Source organism: Suillus subalutaceus, assembly GCF_016647625.1.
Source record: "Suillus subalutaceus strain FC151 chromosome Unknown DFJ58scaffold_4, whole genome shotgun sequence".
NCBI lineage: Eukaryota > Fungi > Basidiomycota > Agaricomycetes > Boletales > Suillaceae > Suillus > Suillus subalutaceus.
Window position 1 is genome coordinate 108526 of NW_024540253.1, and position 14876 is coordinate 123401.

The following is a 14876-nucleotide window of genomic DNA, read 5'->3' on the forward strand; positions in this document are numbered from 1 at the left end:
AGTGTACCGCAGCACAATTCAATGTTACGTATGTTCCACGTCTTGATAGAGCTCTCGTTTACCCAGTGGTAAAGATATAAGCATACAGGATCGTACCCGTTGTCGGTCCCGAAGATATTTTTTGTTGACTAGTTCAGGACCACGAGTGTTTATTTCTTTATTTCTCATATTTTTTTTCTCGTTCTCGTTCTCAGATGGATCCCAAAGGGAAAGATCACTCGTTATAATACTTCACAGAAAATCAACGGGCCGATTGTTTGGGAAGCGGCCTTTGAAAGGCTTTTTGTTTCATGAGTTCGTAAAGCGGGCTGTGGCGCCGTGTAGCATGATGGTGGATGGGATCACACCCGGCGAGAAGCAAAACGGCGAGGCTGTGCAGCACGGTGTAATGAGATACCATTTTAGGATCATTGCTGCGGAAGCAAACGTCTGACAGAGTAAGCAGCTGGGGTCCTGAATTTCAAGCTTGCGTATAGTATACCCCAGGTTCGAAGATCTGGTATATACGACACGTGTTAGTATTCGACTTCACATGAAAGACATGCGGCGATATCTTATCTACAGATGTGATACATTATAAGTCTAGATGGCGGCTAAAAGTACCAAATTATTTGGGCGAGCATTGTTATCATTCTCTTCACGGACCCTCTATCGCTCTTCACATACTCTTTCCACCATGCCATCCCTATCAGCCCACATTGTCATACGTGCTACGAACCGTGCACTCGAGATTCCGACTGGCCTGTTCATCAACAACGAGTTTGTTCCCTCCGCGGATTCCCCTAATGATCTCATCCAGTACGATCTTTCACATCTATCTGATAAGGATTGCCACTTATTTGAACGCGTACAGCCTAGTTAACCCTGCGACAGAGCAGACTATATGCTCCGTGGCAGCTGGTAAATCACATTAAGCTGAAAAAAAATCAAGAATATTAATGATTGTCAGGCTCGGCAAAGGACATAGACATAGCGGTTGCAGCGGCTCGCAAAGCTTTCAATACCACATGGGGGAAAAATGTGACTGGTTTCGAAAGGTCTAAGCTCCTGAATAAGCTGGCAGATCTTATGGAGAGGGATCAAGATATACTCGCAGAGATCGAGTCTTTGAATAACGGCAAGCCATTCAAAATCGCGAGGTATGAAAATACGTCTTCTTTACGTTTTATCTCTCAATGGGCGTTGCCCATCATATCAGGGATTTTGATATCGGGGACAGTATCCAGTGCTTGCGGTACTATGCGGGGTGGGCCGATAAAATAACCGGACAAGTAGTGGAGCACCTTTACAGAACGAATTTGTCCTCATGCTTTCTATTCTCAGACTATCGAAGTCGACAACAAAACCAAGCTTGCTTTCACTAGACACGATCCTATCGGAGTTTGCGGACAAATGTGGGTGGTTTCCATGCGTTACCTTGCACATGTTCACAGACACGATATAGTATTCCATGGAATTACCCAATCAATATGTGGTATGTATTCAACTGCGTAGATCTTGGAGATCGAAACATGATGTCTTCATTAGGGCATGGAAAGTTGCCCCTGCCCTTGCATGCGGGTGTACCATCGTTATGAAACCCTCCGAACTTACCCCTTTGACGGCCCTTATGCTGTCGAAGCTTATCGTTGAAGCCGGGTACGCGATACCCTCATCTTTAGTATTTTTTCTGACCCCAATTTTGAACCAGATTTCCACCAGGCGTGGTGAACACGATTCCTTCCCTGGGATCTGTTGGCGGTGTGGCCTTATCAATGCACATGGATGTCGATAAGGTTGCGTTCACCGGGTCTACAGTAACTGGCCGCAAGGTTATGGAAGCCGCGGCCAAAAGCAATCTGAAGAAGGTGAAGTGAATTTTAAGGCATAAATTCGGTTAAATAAATTATCATGTGTCTGAAGGTGTCTCTGGAGTTGGGTGGCAAGTCGCCCCAGTTAGTTTTCGAGTCCGCGGATTTGGAGCAAGCCGCAAACTGGGCTTGCCTCGGTATTTTGTACAATACTGGCCAGGATTGCACGGCAGGATCTCGTTTGTATGTTCAGGACACGATCTATGACAAGTTTGTCTCCCTCCTCGTCTCTAAAGCCAAGGAGCTCGTGATCGGCGATGGCTTCGACGAGAAGAGCGGAGGTGGACCCCTGGTCGGTTAATCGTACGAGATCGCACCATCCACAGCTCACACCCTTCGTCAGGTATCTAAAACTCAATTCGACAAGGTTTGGCGATATATCGAGAGCGGTCAGGCTCAAGGCGCAAAGGTGGTTCTGGGTGGCCAAAAGCGTCCTGGTAAGGGTTTCTTTGTTGACCCTACGAGTAAGTATCCGTAGCTTTCGGAACAGCACCATCATCGCTTATCGATTCCCAGTTTTCACGGACATTAAAGCGAACATGGATATCGTAAGCGCTAAAGCTGTCTCCTAGAGTACTCCATGCTCACGTTCATGCGAATCAGGTCCGAGATGAGGTATGCTTCTGATGCTGGCAGGATGCCCACTTCCTGCAGCACAACCCTAATAGTAATGTTAACTAACAGATCTTTGGGCCGGTTCTGGCGGTGGGCCGATTCAAAACTGAAGAGGAAGCCATTTCGCTGGCCAATGACACGTCTTACGGTCTCGGTGCTGGTTTACACTCCAGTGGGTAGTTTCCCTGGGTATTTGATTGACGCTAAAATGCTTTCGAAACGTCAGATGATGCAAATCAGTGCATGCGCGTCTCGTCTGCCCTTGAAGCTGGAACGGTATGCCCTACATTGCTCCGGCATGTTCTCTAATTGACGGTATCCAAAGGTTTGGGTCAATCAGTACAATTTGTTGAATAACAATGTTCCGTTTGGCGGGAAAAAGCAGAGTGGCATCGGTGAGCAATTATTATTCAGTACGAAGTACGTCCAATATGTCTGACTTCGCGAGTAGGCCGTGAACTTGGAAGCTATGCCCTTGATGAGTACACTTCGGTCAAGGCTATTCACTGGAACTTTGGAGAGAAACTTGATTGGCCACTGTAGTGGCAGGACTGACACCACCGAAGACCGTCAACGATTCAAGTTGTATCTTTACTTGTACAATATTGTAGCTGACCGCCATTCAAACAATGTCCGACTGTAATATTAATGTTGATACTCTTGAAAGTTTCCACAACTTCATAACCGCAGTCTATAGTCAAGTCACAAGGAACGTACGAAACCATGCCGTGACAGGTAATAGCATTGTCACGTAAACGAAAAGCTCATCTTCGATGGACTGCACGTCTAAAACGGGCAGCAGGAATGGTGGACTGACGGGAGCAACCTCACGCCGGGGCATTCGGGAGCCCAGAGGCGTAGAAGAGGCAGGGGCCTCAGACTATATATAGTATTGATGGACATGAATTGGATTTTTAAATAAAATAACAAAAGTAACAAGAATCAGGTAAGAGCCCGAGGATCGAAAGGAAGGCGACGATTTGAAGTCGGAAATTTCATTCGACCGACTCTTATAAGGTTTGATGATTTGAAAAGGGGAAACAACAGTGTTCAAATCTTAGCTAGGGAATCATACAACAACGAGGTAAGGGGGGTACATAGCTCAAAACTCTCCGTCTGATCGCATAACATTCTTACAACAGTCACGAAAGTCCGCATCATATCTGCATGGTTGTGGCATTAGCCAAAAAGGTATCATCAGCGCACCAGCTGACCGGCTACTACTAATTCTGTCCGCCAGGATGGGTTGATGGATAGCCGGTCATATCCCCACTCCCTGGACCCATATCAACCGCGTGGCTTCAATTGGACAGTCAGCACAGGAAGGCGGAAAGGAAAGTGTACTAACACATTTGGCTGACCATATTCGTCCAACCAGGCGGTACCAAACGTGTCCAGGTACAGGGGATTGCCCTGTTGGAGCGAGGCATTCAGGTGACCAGAAGCCTCTGTGGAGGGACGTAAGTGCCGCGCAAGAAGCATAAGTCTTTCTCGCGCACCAGCATTCGTGGACGTGGTGAATGTATTGTGATGGACGACAGCGACGGAATCATCATGCGGAGTAGTCGAGTTGACCTCAGCGTACACGCATGGTTTACCGGTCTCGGAGCACCGGTTACAGATGCCCAACGTTGGGTTAAAGACACACTGACAAATGATAAGAGGTTAAGAATGCAAAAAGTTAGAAAGGTACTAACTTTCCTCTTGAGCTTCCTGCATGATTTACAGGCTTGAGGGGCTCGATGCTGCATCGCAATTGCACTTGCGCTCATCGCTGAATCCATGAAGATATGAACGATGTCCGCACCTCTTATATGGCAACAGAAAAGTGACAAAGAGCCATGCTTGCACGACTTGATTGGAACCGGCAGAGGTGTGGTTTCAGCGAGGTAGAGGAGTGGGTGGCCGGATCCATCATATTTCCGCTTCCGGAATAGTTGCTCATTGTCAGGTTGTGAAACGAGCCAAAGTTGAATTTCATCTATTCTTGCCACTAGGACATGCCGCACGACGCTTGTCGCCTGGTAGACCCTGTAGAATTACACGTTCATGCCCATTAAGTTGAGATCGTTAATGATGGAGCGGGAAAAGGATTGTACGCTCGTGCAGTAACCACTGACTCAGCTTCTTGTCGTGTTTGTTGAGGAGGGGTGAGGAAGATGAACAAGTGGCAATTTCCAGAAGCTCTGGGCAGAGATGCCAAATCAGTCCATGGGACCCTGCACAAACATTAACCCTGCAGGCTTACTTTATTCAGCTCGACAGTAATAAAATTGACGTATGTACTAAGTATTGCAGGGCCGGTAACATGCATTTTTGGAGATCGAAGGAGATACGGTTCGGTCACGAAACACCGTCCACACGAGGTCAGTGACTGAAAATCGAGGCTTATTTGAGCTTTAGAACATTGCCCCAAGTGTAATATCTCGCGCCTCGTATAGGCGCTAGCAACAGCAGGTCTTCATGAGCACTGTTGCATACCGACCTGTGTTAGTCCATCAAAAAAACTTGCAACAGACGGCTGACCGCGGAATTCTGGTGCTTCGATCATGAACGCTAGCATGAATGAATTCCGCCTCAAGTCCACCCGGCGGAATTTTAAATGAATGGCGAAAGCACAGCCGCAATATTCTTACGTATACGGTGATGATCGAGGTTGCCGCCGGTGTGATGAAAAAGGCACAGTCAATTTCGACCGGGGTACAAATCAAACTCTGATTTCTCCAAACCACATGAGACAGTAAAACAAGCTAATATCTCCTGTCCCTACCCGTATGCTCTACGAAGTCGGTCATTAGTCATGTATCGAAAGATGAGCGAAATGACTTGGTCGTACCTATTACACAGTGTCACCGTAGCCCCAGTCGTCGGGAAAGACGGAAGAGGGCCCCGCAGTCGCAGGTTGCGGTTGAACCGCGGAGGTCGTGAGGCTGCATTCAACTCCCCGTTTCGCGCACAGTGGGCAGGGCTGAGCCGGACGGTCCCTGTCGTATTCGCACTTTGATAGTGATTAGCTAGATTGCAAGCGATACAGGAACCAAAAATAGCCAACTCTTTTCCTGGCGGTGCGACACACCTCGCACGCCTGAGCTGCCTTTGGACGCATCACGATAGGCTTGGATGGCTTTTCCTCCATATTGACAGTGAGCTGAGTAGTTCGATGGGTTGAATTTGGTGCGTTCGCGAATTTCGATGAGTTAAATTTAGTGAGTTCGCTGGTATTTTATACCAAGGACGTTACGGTCATCCGATAACCTGGAAATTTGATGCTAAAGGAAGCAAAGAACACGACTTTACATGCCGCAAATAGAGGAAATAGTTGCCAAGATCAGTTGCCAGTGGAGCATGAGACACCTGAGAATGGTAGCCTGTCCCTGGAACGGGTGGTATACACTTCCGGTGGGTCATTGGTACCGGTTTCCTAAAAGACAGGATACAGATCTGCGTGCAATCCGTTTCTTATTGAAGATTAGTGCACATCGATCCACACGAATGCAGCTTGCTCGTCAAGAAACCCCATCACGACCCTATCATCCTGACCCTGTCAGAACTTGCTTGATGTGCATAAATGCTGCCTTGGGATATGCCACAAAGTTTACCAAGTCAACTTAATTTAATGTGGTGGCCGTGTTCAACGGGCATCTACGATGCATCTCCAGGAATCAAAATCTCTACTATTACAATGCGATGCAACGCACGTGGAATTAATCCTATAGCGCCAAATAATCTCTGACTTCCTCCTCGCTGAGTTTGCGGAAAGTTGGTTTAGGCCGGCCTGTTTCGCCACCGATTTTCCCAGCTTCGAGCTCCTCAAGTGTTGGGACAGTGACAACACCAATTTCTATCGTTTTCTCCGTCATCTGACCTTCAAAGCCCTCTTTCAGCGTCAATAGAGCAGTGTGAATTGCATCCTCTAGACTTATGTCGTCGTTATATCTAAAAATGATCACGACCTCAGCGGAAGATAGGTAGATGCATCACATAAGCCTCACCTCTTCTCCAAGAACGTTTTAGCGTTGACCATGTTTTTCCCGATAGCACTGGCCTTCCACGCCCAGAAAGATCCCGAAGGATCAACCTGGTACAAACTTGGACCACGGTTGATGTCCCACCCTGCGACAAGTAATGACACACCGAAAGGCCGCACCCCTCTGAACAAGAGAATTAAAAACACGCGTGATCCATTGTACACACAACAAGGCGGATCTTCTTACCCAGATTGAGTTGCCTTCTGCATGACAGTGGCGATCTCCTGCGTCAAAACCTTCGTGGGTGGATACTCTCCATATATTTTCCAATATGCCTGCGCGCTCTTCCGCGCCCTTGCGATCAAAACGCGGAAGTCAGGACCCATGCCTGAATACACGATCCCAATATTTGGGCACACTACTGCCACTTTCTCGATCATGGAGTCGTCTATCAAAATGGAGGACGACTTCTTCTCAGTGGCGATGACAATTCCATTGGACGCTGCGAGGCAGAATTAGTATGTGATGTGCAACAAAAGTAGACAGGGTACCTTTGATACCAAGACTCGTTGTTCCCTGGGAGACAGCAGCCAACGCATGTTCGATCTGAACGAGTTTACCACTTGGTGAGAATACCGTAAGGGAGTAGCTAAGCACAGAATGTCAGAGAAGCAGCGAGATCAGCGGAAGGGAGTATGGACCTGTAAGCGCCTCCATCTGCGTTGGCCATTATGATCCGTCAGAATGAGTATGGCAGATAAAGAAAGTTGTTGATGTGGGAGCTGATAAAGCTAAGCTTGAAGAACGCGTTATGATACTGTCACTAGTACACGCGTCGTTCAGCCTTAGAATTCAACAGACACAAACAACCATATTTCGGCTATATTGACCCTAGATGAGGCAAGTACCATCTAAATGGAACTTTGCTCTAGTCTTCCGCAGCTCACGTACAGGACGTACGCGTATGCTTTAAGCTCCTCGTGGACTTATTGAAACAGTACTAGCGGGCCCGATGTATCACAAAACTCAGCCTCAGTCCTTCTCATGGCATCTCCTGTCCGTCTCGTAAGCGCAGAGCCGGCTGATCCGCCAGCATAACAAATTCCTGTTGCATGTATGTAATAAAAAATACAATATATAGACTATCTGTTTTAGTCCGCCTCGCATGTCTTATTATCTGGTTGCGGAACTGGGATTAATGTCACATATAGACATCCCATTTCGTCCGGCATCTTACGTTTATTCGCTAACCTTGAGGGGTGTTGTGCGCAAGTAGGGTTGCTAATAGAGGTATGTCAATATTTAGCAACGTGTTCTAATCAAACAATCGTACCTTGTGGAAGGTGACCTCAGGGAAGAGCACCTTGGCCTCATCATTGGCAACGGAAGGGTGAACAATGACATCATCACCCTTGTTCCAGTTGACTGGCGTGGTTATGCGGTGTCTATCGCCCAGCTGCAAAGCTTGATGGGCTGAGTGAGTGCGTGAAAAACGGTCATGTCATGATGCTCACAGTCTACAACACTGGAAATAGTTATTGATGTCAAGTCGTGACTCCAGAAATCTGACAGACTTACCGGAGAATCTCATCAAAGTTTCGTCCGGTAGAAGCCGGATAAGCAAGGGTCAAGCGAATGACTTTCTTGGGATCAATCACGAATACAGTACGGATCTTCAAGTGGGTTAAATTGCAGTAGAGATTCGACTGATGTTTGAGCGTACCGTAAAGGGAAGACCCTTTGCGTCACGGTTAGTCGCATCTTGTTCATCAAGCATATCATAGAGGGTGGAGATTTTCCTGTCCTCGTCGGCAATCTACACGGCAATATTAAAGACTGTACCGATCAGAATACAGCTATACATGCGATGGGGAACTCCACGTTGGTTGGTCCGTATCTTGCACCGAAGTCGTTGATATCTTCGACCCACTTGCTGTGGTCTCTGAGGCCATTGGCAGAAATTCCAATGAGTTTAACATTGCGCTTAGCAAAGTCACCAGCACGGCGAGCGACCTCGCCGAGCTCAGTAGTGCAGACGGGTGTAAAGTCTCCGGGATGTGAGAAGAGAATTGCCTACATGGCTACTTGTCAACATCCCGAGGTTCATCACCCATGAAATGCGCTCACCCAAGAGCTGCCGATCCATTCGTGGAACTTGATAGGTCCAGCAGTAGTCTCTGCCTCGAAATCGGGGGCAATATTTCCGAGGCGAAGGGAGGGCATTGTATGGTATATGGCTGATAAAGGACTGCGTAGATCAATATTCAAACCCCTTTATAATACGGGAGAGGATGGTCAGTGATTGCGTCTTAATTTCCCACGACTGACAGAAGTGAGCTGAGATGATGAAAGGATGACGGTAATAACATGATAGATTACCCTATGTATCATGTGATGACTGTTTATTCTGATAATCGCCATACACATGACCATAAGAAAAGTCGATGTGTCATTTACAAGGGTCCCATAATGCGAATGTTTTTTTACTAGTAAAAAGCTATGGCGTGTAAAAGACTGTGGGGGTGGCGTTCCTGTTGCACTTGCAGTATCCTATCGATATCTTCGTCCATATCTTGGGAGATTTCGATCTGAGATTTTGGATAAATGAGTACAGAACCGTGATGCGTGGAAAGATGCAGAAGCAAACGTACAGCAGCGGCCAAATCTAGCATCGCCTTTGCAGCAATGAGTGCTTCCTCATGGTTGTCTTTAATCTCAATATTGATGACATGAACGGGCTTATTGAATTCGCCGCCGCGACTGAGCAAGTCTGGGAGAACATATCTGTGAGCTATAAATTTAACAACCGGTGCCAATGGCACCCACCATCACAAACAGCATCAAAGCAACGTTCCTCGCATGTAATAACTACATCTGCAACTGTCTTGCTGTCCTGCCACCGTTCTGGAGCTAGCTTTATCCGCCTATTGCGATCAAGCATCTGGAGAAGTCCATTTGCGGTGTACCTGGAATGTGTTTGTCAGGCTCAGGTCATAAGGCGATATGGCGGACTTACAATCTCGGGTCTTTTGCATTAAGTTCCTCATATATTGAGTTATATGGTGTGCCAAACGAATAAATGTTAGGCTTGTCTATTGATGGTCCAGGCAGGCGCACGGCAGAGCCTGTGCCGTAAGAATTCACTCGGTACCCGGCTTTTCTTCATGTTTTTGGCATCAGATATAATGAATGACGTAAAAAATGTGTTGTGATACGGACTGCAAGGCTTGATGACCTTCCATGGAACGGTTCTGCAAATGTCATGTAAGGCTTCTTCGTGATTGTCGCTAAGAACGCAAACCCACTTGATTACTTGCACACACAACGCAAAAGAGTGGTCTAGGCTTGTATGCAGAGGATTCCACATTGTTTGCAGGAGTCGAGGGGCCAGCAATGGCATTCTCGGAAGCTGTGTCAGCTTGCTGCACGAGAGCATTGGGAACCATGGACTGTGAAGCCATATATGCTCCATTCGCAGTCCATTGTGTCGCGCCTTGTCCTGACCCACTTTGTTGTTGGGGCGAGGGAGCGGACAACGCAGATGGTCCTCGCTGCAAACGCGGGTCCACACGTGCCAAGCGCGGATCGCGAGCTCGACGTGGATCCATGAGTAGTTCTGAACACGATATCGTCAGCCTTAGTATGATGTTAGTTGACTGGCAGTAAAAGCGTCAGCAGTATCTAGAACACTTGCTAGTCTCCAACTCGACCCAGCAACTTTAATGGGTTGTGCGGGTCGATGAAGATTCCACTCTGAATCATCATAGCGTACTAAACATGCGTTATTTGCTCACCTTGCGGGGCTTGGCTAGGTGGAATGGCGACTATGGTCGAGTGTACGAAACAGCAAGTGGTCAGGAAAACAACAACAAACACATCGAAGGCAACTAGACTTACAAGGTAACGCTTTATGGCCGCCGATATTTCGACATATAGATAGTCTGCTTTAGAACCTGAGTAGGCCTGCGGTTATCGGATGTGTATGGATCGTCGCTGGTATCACGATATCGATGTGTCGCCGTGCGTTGCAAATGTATTCGAGCCGGGACGTCGCACTCACTCTCGAACTTGCAGGACACCTCTAATTTCCTTGATGGATTGCGTATCATGTATTCGCGAACCCACAGAGGATGACATGGTTTTGATCCATCAGACAATGATGGCTGACGAGCAGGCAATCCAGGAACTGAACAGCGAAATGACCATACTGTATTCTGTTCTGGAGCGCCTCCGCTTGCAGAAGGACAAGCACCGGGAGAATATACGTCGGGCCCGTTCATTGTTAACCCCCGCCCGCCGCCTACCTCCTGAGCTGCTAGCTCGCATATTTGAAATATGTGCCAAAAGCGGCTGGACGCGTGCACCTGTGGTTGTTTCTCAAGTGTGCTCGGCTTGGAGGAAAGCCGCAGCATTTCCTCGTGTTTGGTCCCATCTCTTCCTTGACCTGAGATCGGGGAACTCGATCGGCAAAGTGGAGTTTTGGTTGAATAAGGTTCAACACGCGCCATTGCATATAACTTTGGATATCCCTCTCGAGTCGCCGTCATTGGAGGAGGTTTTGGGTTTACTCATTCCTCTCTCCAAGCAATGGCACACCCTTATCGTCAAATCTGTAGACTCGACAATAATGAACTACGTCCTTCGCCGCTGCAGTTCTCCGTTACCTGATTTAAGGCAACTCGATGTCATTACTGAAATGGAGGGTTCTCAGGGAGATCCTGTGAATATGTCATCTCTTCAAGACGCTCCGCGCCTATCTCGATTGCTCATTGAACAACCGAATCTTCCACAGTGGAGCAACTTTATGGGGGTCACGAAACTGCACGTTGTGCTCTCTTCTTCAACGTTGTTCATACCCTCCATAAATGCCACCGACTGGATCGAAATGTTGCAGGTCTTGCCAGAGTTAAGGGACCTCACACTGGAGCTCTCTAAACCAGGAACACGGGCATACAACGATTCCCAACGCTCTGTGGATCTTCCTCATCTGGAATCACTGACACTTCACGTCTCTCCCGAAGTGAATGGAATCCTTTTGACAATGCGCGCACCTGCGTTGCGTCAGCTCCACCTGCGCTGCTCATCTGATCCCCTTGCACGGCCCCACATGCCCTCTGGCGCTCACTTATGCCAGTTCCTTCAGTCTTCCCCTTGTGTACAGCTTCTAGAACTCTATGATATTGACGTGGAGCGCGTCGACTTTGTGCGATGTTTCGAGCTCCTTCCTAAACTAGAGGAACTTCGTCTGCACGACAGTGACATTGCTGATGAACAACTGCGGCTACTACACGGGGACAACGGACATTGCCCAAACCTTGCTCTTCTTGACTTCCGCTGGTGCAATTATCTAAGTGGCAGTGCGCTCGTGAACCTTACCCAGAGCCGGCTACCACAAGATGAAAGCGAGGGTGGAATGTCGCCCAGAATGCCACAAATGAGGCGCATTAATGAAGTGGCTGTTATCAACTGCCTACACGTTAAAGAACAGGATGTTCTTGATCTAGCGGAAATGACACTTTGTAGGCTCCTGATGAGATCGGACGAAGATCACTGTTGTGAGCATATACAGTCTCGGTCTCTTGAAAAGGCTACTAACGTGATCATCAGACAGAAGGGGTTGCTGCAACAACGAGAGGTATAGGCAACGACTGCGACTACGCCACAACAATAAGTTGCCGGAAAGAGTCATCCTCTGATCATGGATCAAACTTAAGCTTGATAGTTTGTACAGACTAGAATACTAGAATTCGGACTGCAAATAGACAATGTAACACTAAGTAATACACTTGATCCCCAACTCCAGAAGTGGGGAGGTTCTGTCAGATCTAAACGGCAGTTTTCGTATGCGTGTGAACCGATTTCCTAAGGTTCAGGGCCTAGACCCTACATCGTGCAGTGTTGGAGGCTTGGAGCTACACACCTGGTCCGTTATGAGTGTATCATACTTGCTTACCGGGCTGTATCCCTTCCGAGTGTTGTTCCGAGTGATGTTCTGCAGACTATGGGATGCCACTGACGGCTCTTGTTTCACGTTGGACATTTTTCAAAGAGACCGGGTCACAGCTTGTTCAGGGTACGTCACAGCAACAAAAACAACTGACAATCTGCAGATTATGCACCAGGCAAATGGGGGCAATTACCCTTCCAATGGTATTGGCCTGTTCATTCAATATTGGCCACTCGAGAAGCGTTGGACGCACTCAACAACACATTATGCGGCAAATAGTCACATGATTTCAATAACATTCCACACACCGTTACCTTGAAGGCATACTCGCACAAATCCACTTCCATCTCTGTCATCACGCAACTTCGTAAGAGAAACATATATTACGGAGATCGAAGCTGACTGGGTAGTACGACCCCAAAACAACCGTGTCAAAGGTAGACAGTACGGTTATCGACAATGACACTTGCCACGCTGGGAGCTGTCGACTTATGGGTCCTGCCCCTCTGCTCAGGATGGGTTTGAAAGGGAGAAGGCTGAGATTAGCATATTAATGCAGGAAGAGTACACACGTATATTATACCTGGCCGAAGAAACAGCAGTATCAAACCAGGATAAGCATAGCACCGTCTAGGCACTACATCCAATGCGTTGAACGCGGAACAAAGGTGTGCTGGAACACAGATAAAATCAGATGCCAAGAAGAAAATAACAGTTAAGTTGGACAAAAGTTGGAGATTGGCAGCTCGCCGCTGCTACATATGATACAAGTACTGTTAGTCTCAAACTATGGCAAGCAGTAGTAGCCAGTGTACCATTCGCCTCAAACAAGGACCAGTCTAATATTCCACGCGTTCGAGAACCCCTTCCATTGATGCTGCAAGTAAAAGCAGCGCTGGACTGAGCCTATATAACTTTGTCGTGGTCGATAGAGAAAAAAAGAAGCTCCAGGTTTCTTTATATTGACTTGACACGTGACTCTCGGCAACATGCGGCCAGCGCATGTTCTGAGAGCGCGAACAGGTCGTTGAACGCCAGTTGTGCTCATCTTTCGTCACCCATTACTACTGTCGTTGCACAGCGATTATTTATGGGTTTCGTCGACCGTACCGCAGACTTCAAAGATGTCCTTCAAGCGAAAAGCGCTATCCCGCAGGGCAAACGACGCAAGGCATCTCCCCCATGTGATGTCCCTAATGCGAATGTATTTGGAAAACAATATTTAGAGGAAGCATATACGATTGTATGTCGCATCAATGTGTCTTGCGTCGATGTTATCTTCTAACCTGATTGTACAGCTCAATCATATTAGCACTCTCACGCGTATGCTTTCTAGCATACGGAAGCCTTACCTGAGTGTAGACGCACACGTTGTACCACTCTCGCGACATAGTTCCCATGCCATCGATTTGAGCGACCCTACAAAATCATGGTCGGGAATACGCCACCTTACAGATGAGGAGCGGGACCAGGTTGACCTGCAGGCACGTGTCGTTCTCAGTAGGTGCGCAGACAGAGTCAAGGAAATGGAGACACTCGAAAAGCGTGCGGTCTGTTTCTCGCCGTTGTTCCTGAAACGACTACTGAAAATCAATCGTTATATACAGGTCGTGCTGAGCTCGCCGCAAGTAACGTGAATCCCTTGGCACGCTTCCTGCCCGCCCGTCTGAAGAGCAACAATTCAACAATACTTTCGGATTTCACGGCGGCGCATCACTCCGGTATAACATGGTATCTCAGCAGGCGCCTCGCGGAAGCCAGCCAGAATCAAAAAGAAATGCAGGAGGAACGTGTTAAGCGTCAACTTGAACGCACGCGAACTCTAGGATCCAGTGCAGCGCAAGAGGCAATGAATATCGTCTCTAAGGGACCTGCGCAACATCAACAGCGCGTTGGCGGAGGGGGCGACAGCTGGTTGGGAGGTGCTTCATCAGCACTCGTCTCAGGGATTGCCGCTACCATCGGGAGCAGCCGTCCTGCTGCTCAACCGAGAACGGTCACTCCCACTTCATCATTAGGTGACCTGGACGGTGACGACGATGATATTGAGCTTTCGCAGTCTCAGATACTTCAATTCGAGACGGAGAACGCAAATATTCTCCGATCCGTCCAGGACACGCTCGAGTCCGTACAACAAGCCGAAGCACGATTGATGGATATCAGTAACCTCCAAATGGAACTGATGACACATCTCACACAGCAAACGGAGCTGACTGACCAACTATACGAGGACGCGATTGCGACGACATCTACCGTAGAGAAGGGTAACGTGCAGCTAAGAGAGGCACGTAGACGTGCCAAGGACAGTCGAATATTTATACTCGTTTTCCTGATTGGAGCCAGCTTCTCCTTGCTTTTCCTCCACTTTTACTAGTGACTTATTATTCGTGCATGCATGACTTTCTATAGTTATAGATGTGTAGCGATCATAAAGCTAGCTTAGTTCGATGTTCCGTAATTGATTGCATTCTACTGCAGTAAGCTCACCACGGAAGT

General features: G+C 47.8%; 7 protein-coding genes across 7 annotated transcripts; 3 read left to right on the plus strand and 4 right to left on the minus strand.

Moving 5' to 3' along the window:
* Positions 1–676: 676 nt before the first annotated feature.
* Positions 677–3008, plus strand: DFJ58DRAFT_836284 (aldehyde dehydrogenase domain-containing protein; the record flags this gene model as incomplete). The annotated part of the gene is made up of 16 exons (XM_041392290.1): positions 677–798; positions 854–900; positions 950–1139; positions 1199–1271; positions 1324–1394; positions 1445–1474; positions 1528–1638; positions 1691–1847; positions 1903–2142; positions 2194–2314; positions 2367–2398; positions 2454–2465; positions 2535–2637; positions 2692–2741; positions 2791–2860; positions 2917–3008. The coding sequence occupies 16 exons, from the start codon at positions 677–679 to the stop codon at positions 3006–3008; spliced, it is 1521 nt and encodes a 506-aa protein (XP_041250156.1).
* A 744-nt stretch (positions 3009–3752) lies between these two features.
* DFJ58DRAFT_721534 (uncharacterized protein) lies at positions 3753–4237 on the minus strand (the record flags this gene model as incomplete). Its single annotated transcript, XM_041384816.1, has 3 exons — positions 3753–3913; positions 3965–4112; positions 4163–4237. 3 exons carry the CDS (start codon positions 4235–4237, stop codon positions 3753–3755), a joined length of 384 nt encoding a protein of 127 aa, XP_041250157.1.
* A 1889-nt stretch (positions 4238–6126) lies between these two features.
* On the minus strand, positions 6127–7271 carry DFJ58DRAFT_315579 (nucleophile aminohydrolase). Its single transcript, XM_041379806.1, has 5 exons — positions 7135–7271; positions 6985–7082; positions 6680–6935; positions 6458–6616; positions 6127–6401 (listed from the first exon to the last, which is right to left on the minus strand). The coding sequence occupies exons 1-5, from the start codon at positions 7161–7163 to the stop codon at positions 6176–6178; spliced, it is 768 nt and encodes a 255-aa protein (XP_041250158.1). The 5' UTR covers positions 7164–7271; the 3' UTR covers positions 6127–6175.
* A 228-nt stretch (positions 7272–7499) lies between these two features.
* Positions 7500–8769, minus strand: DFJ58DRAFT_757529 (1-Cys peroxiredoxin). Its single transcript, XM_041388209.1, has 8 exons — positions 8561–8769; positions 8300–8506; positions 8157–8249; positions 8012–8106; positions 7948–7958; positions 7767–7897; positions 7671–7714; positions 7500–7610 (listed from the first exon to the last, which is right to left on the minus strand). The coding sequence occupies exons 1-7, from the start codon at positions 8654–8656 to the stop codon at positions 7673–7675; spliced, it is 675 nt and encodes a 224-aa protein (XP_041250159.1). The 5' UTR covers positions 8657–8769; the 3' UTR covers positions 7500–7610; positions 7671–7672.
* Positions 8770–10297, minus strand: DFJ58DRAFT_757536 (phosphoprotein phosphatase). The gene is made up of 6 exons (XM_041388210.1): positions 9739–10297; positions 9653–9684; positions 9450–9593; positions 9260–9399; positions 9085–9203; positions 8770–9021 (listed from the first exon to the last, which is right to left on the minus strand). The coding sequence occupies exons 1-6, from the start codon at positions 10039–10041 to the stop codon at positions 8920–8922; spliced, it is 840 nt and encodes a 279-aa protein (XP_041250160.1). The 5' UTR covers positions 10042–10297; the 3' UTR covers positions 8770–8919.
* A 53-nt stretch (positions 10298–10350) lies between these two features.
* Positions 10351–12252, plus strand: DFJ58DRAFT_757539 (uncharacterized protein). The gene is made up of 3 exons (XM_041388211.1): positions 10351–10453; positions 10508–11988; positions 12041–12252. The coding sequence occupies exons 1-3, from the start codon at positions 10410–10412 to the stop codon at positions 12127–12129; spliced, it is 1614 nt and encodes a 537-aa protein (XP_041250161.1). The 5' UTR covers positions 10351–10409; the 3' UTR covers positions 12130–12252.
* Positions 12253–13331: 1079 nt separating this feature from the next.
* On the plus strand, positions 13332–14773 carry DFJ58DRAFT_757542 (uncharacterized protein). The gene is made up of 3 exons (XM_041388212.1): positions 13332–13623; positions 13679–13925; positions 13988–14773. The coding sequence occupies exons 1-3, from the start codon at positions 13471–13473 to the stop codon at positions 14752–14754; spliced, it is 1167 nt and encodes a 388-aa protein (XP_041250162.1). The 5' UTR covers positions 13332–13470; the 3' UTR covers positions 14755–14773.
* The last annotated feature ends 103 nt before the right edge of the window (positions 14774–14876 follow it).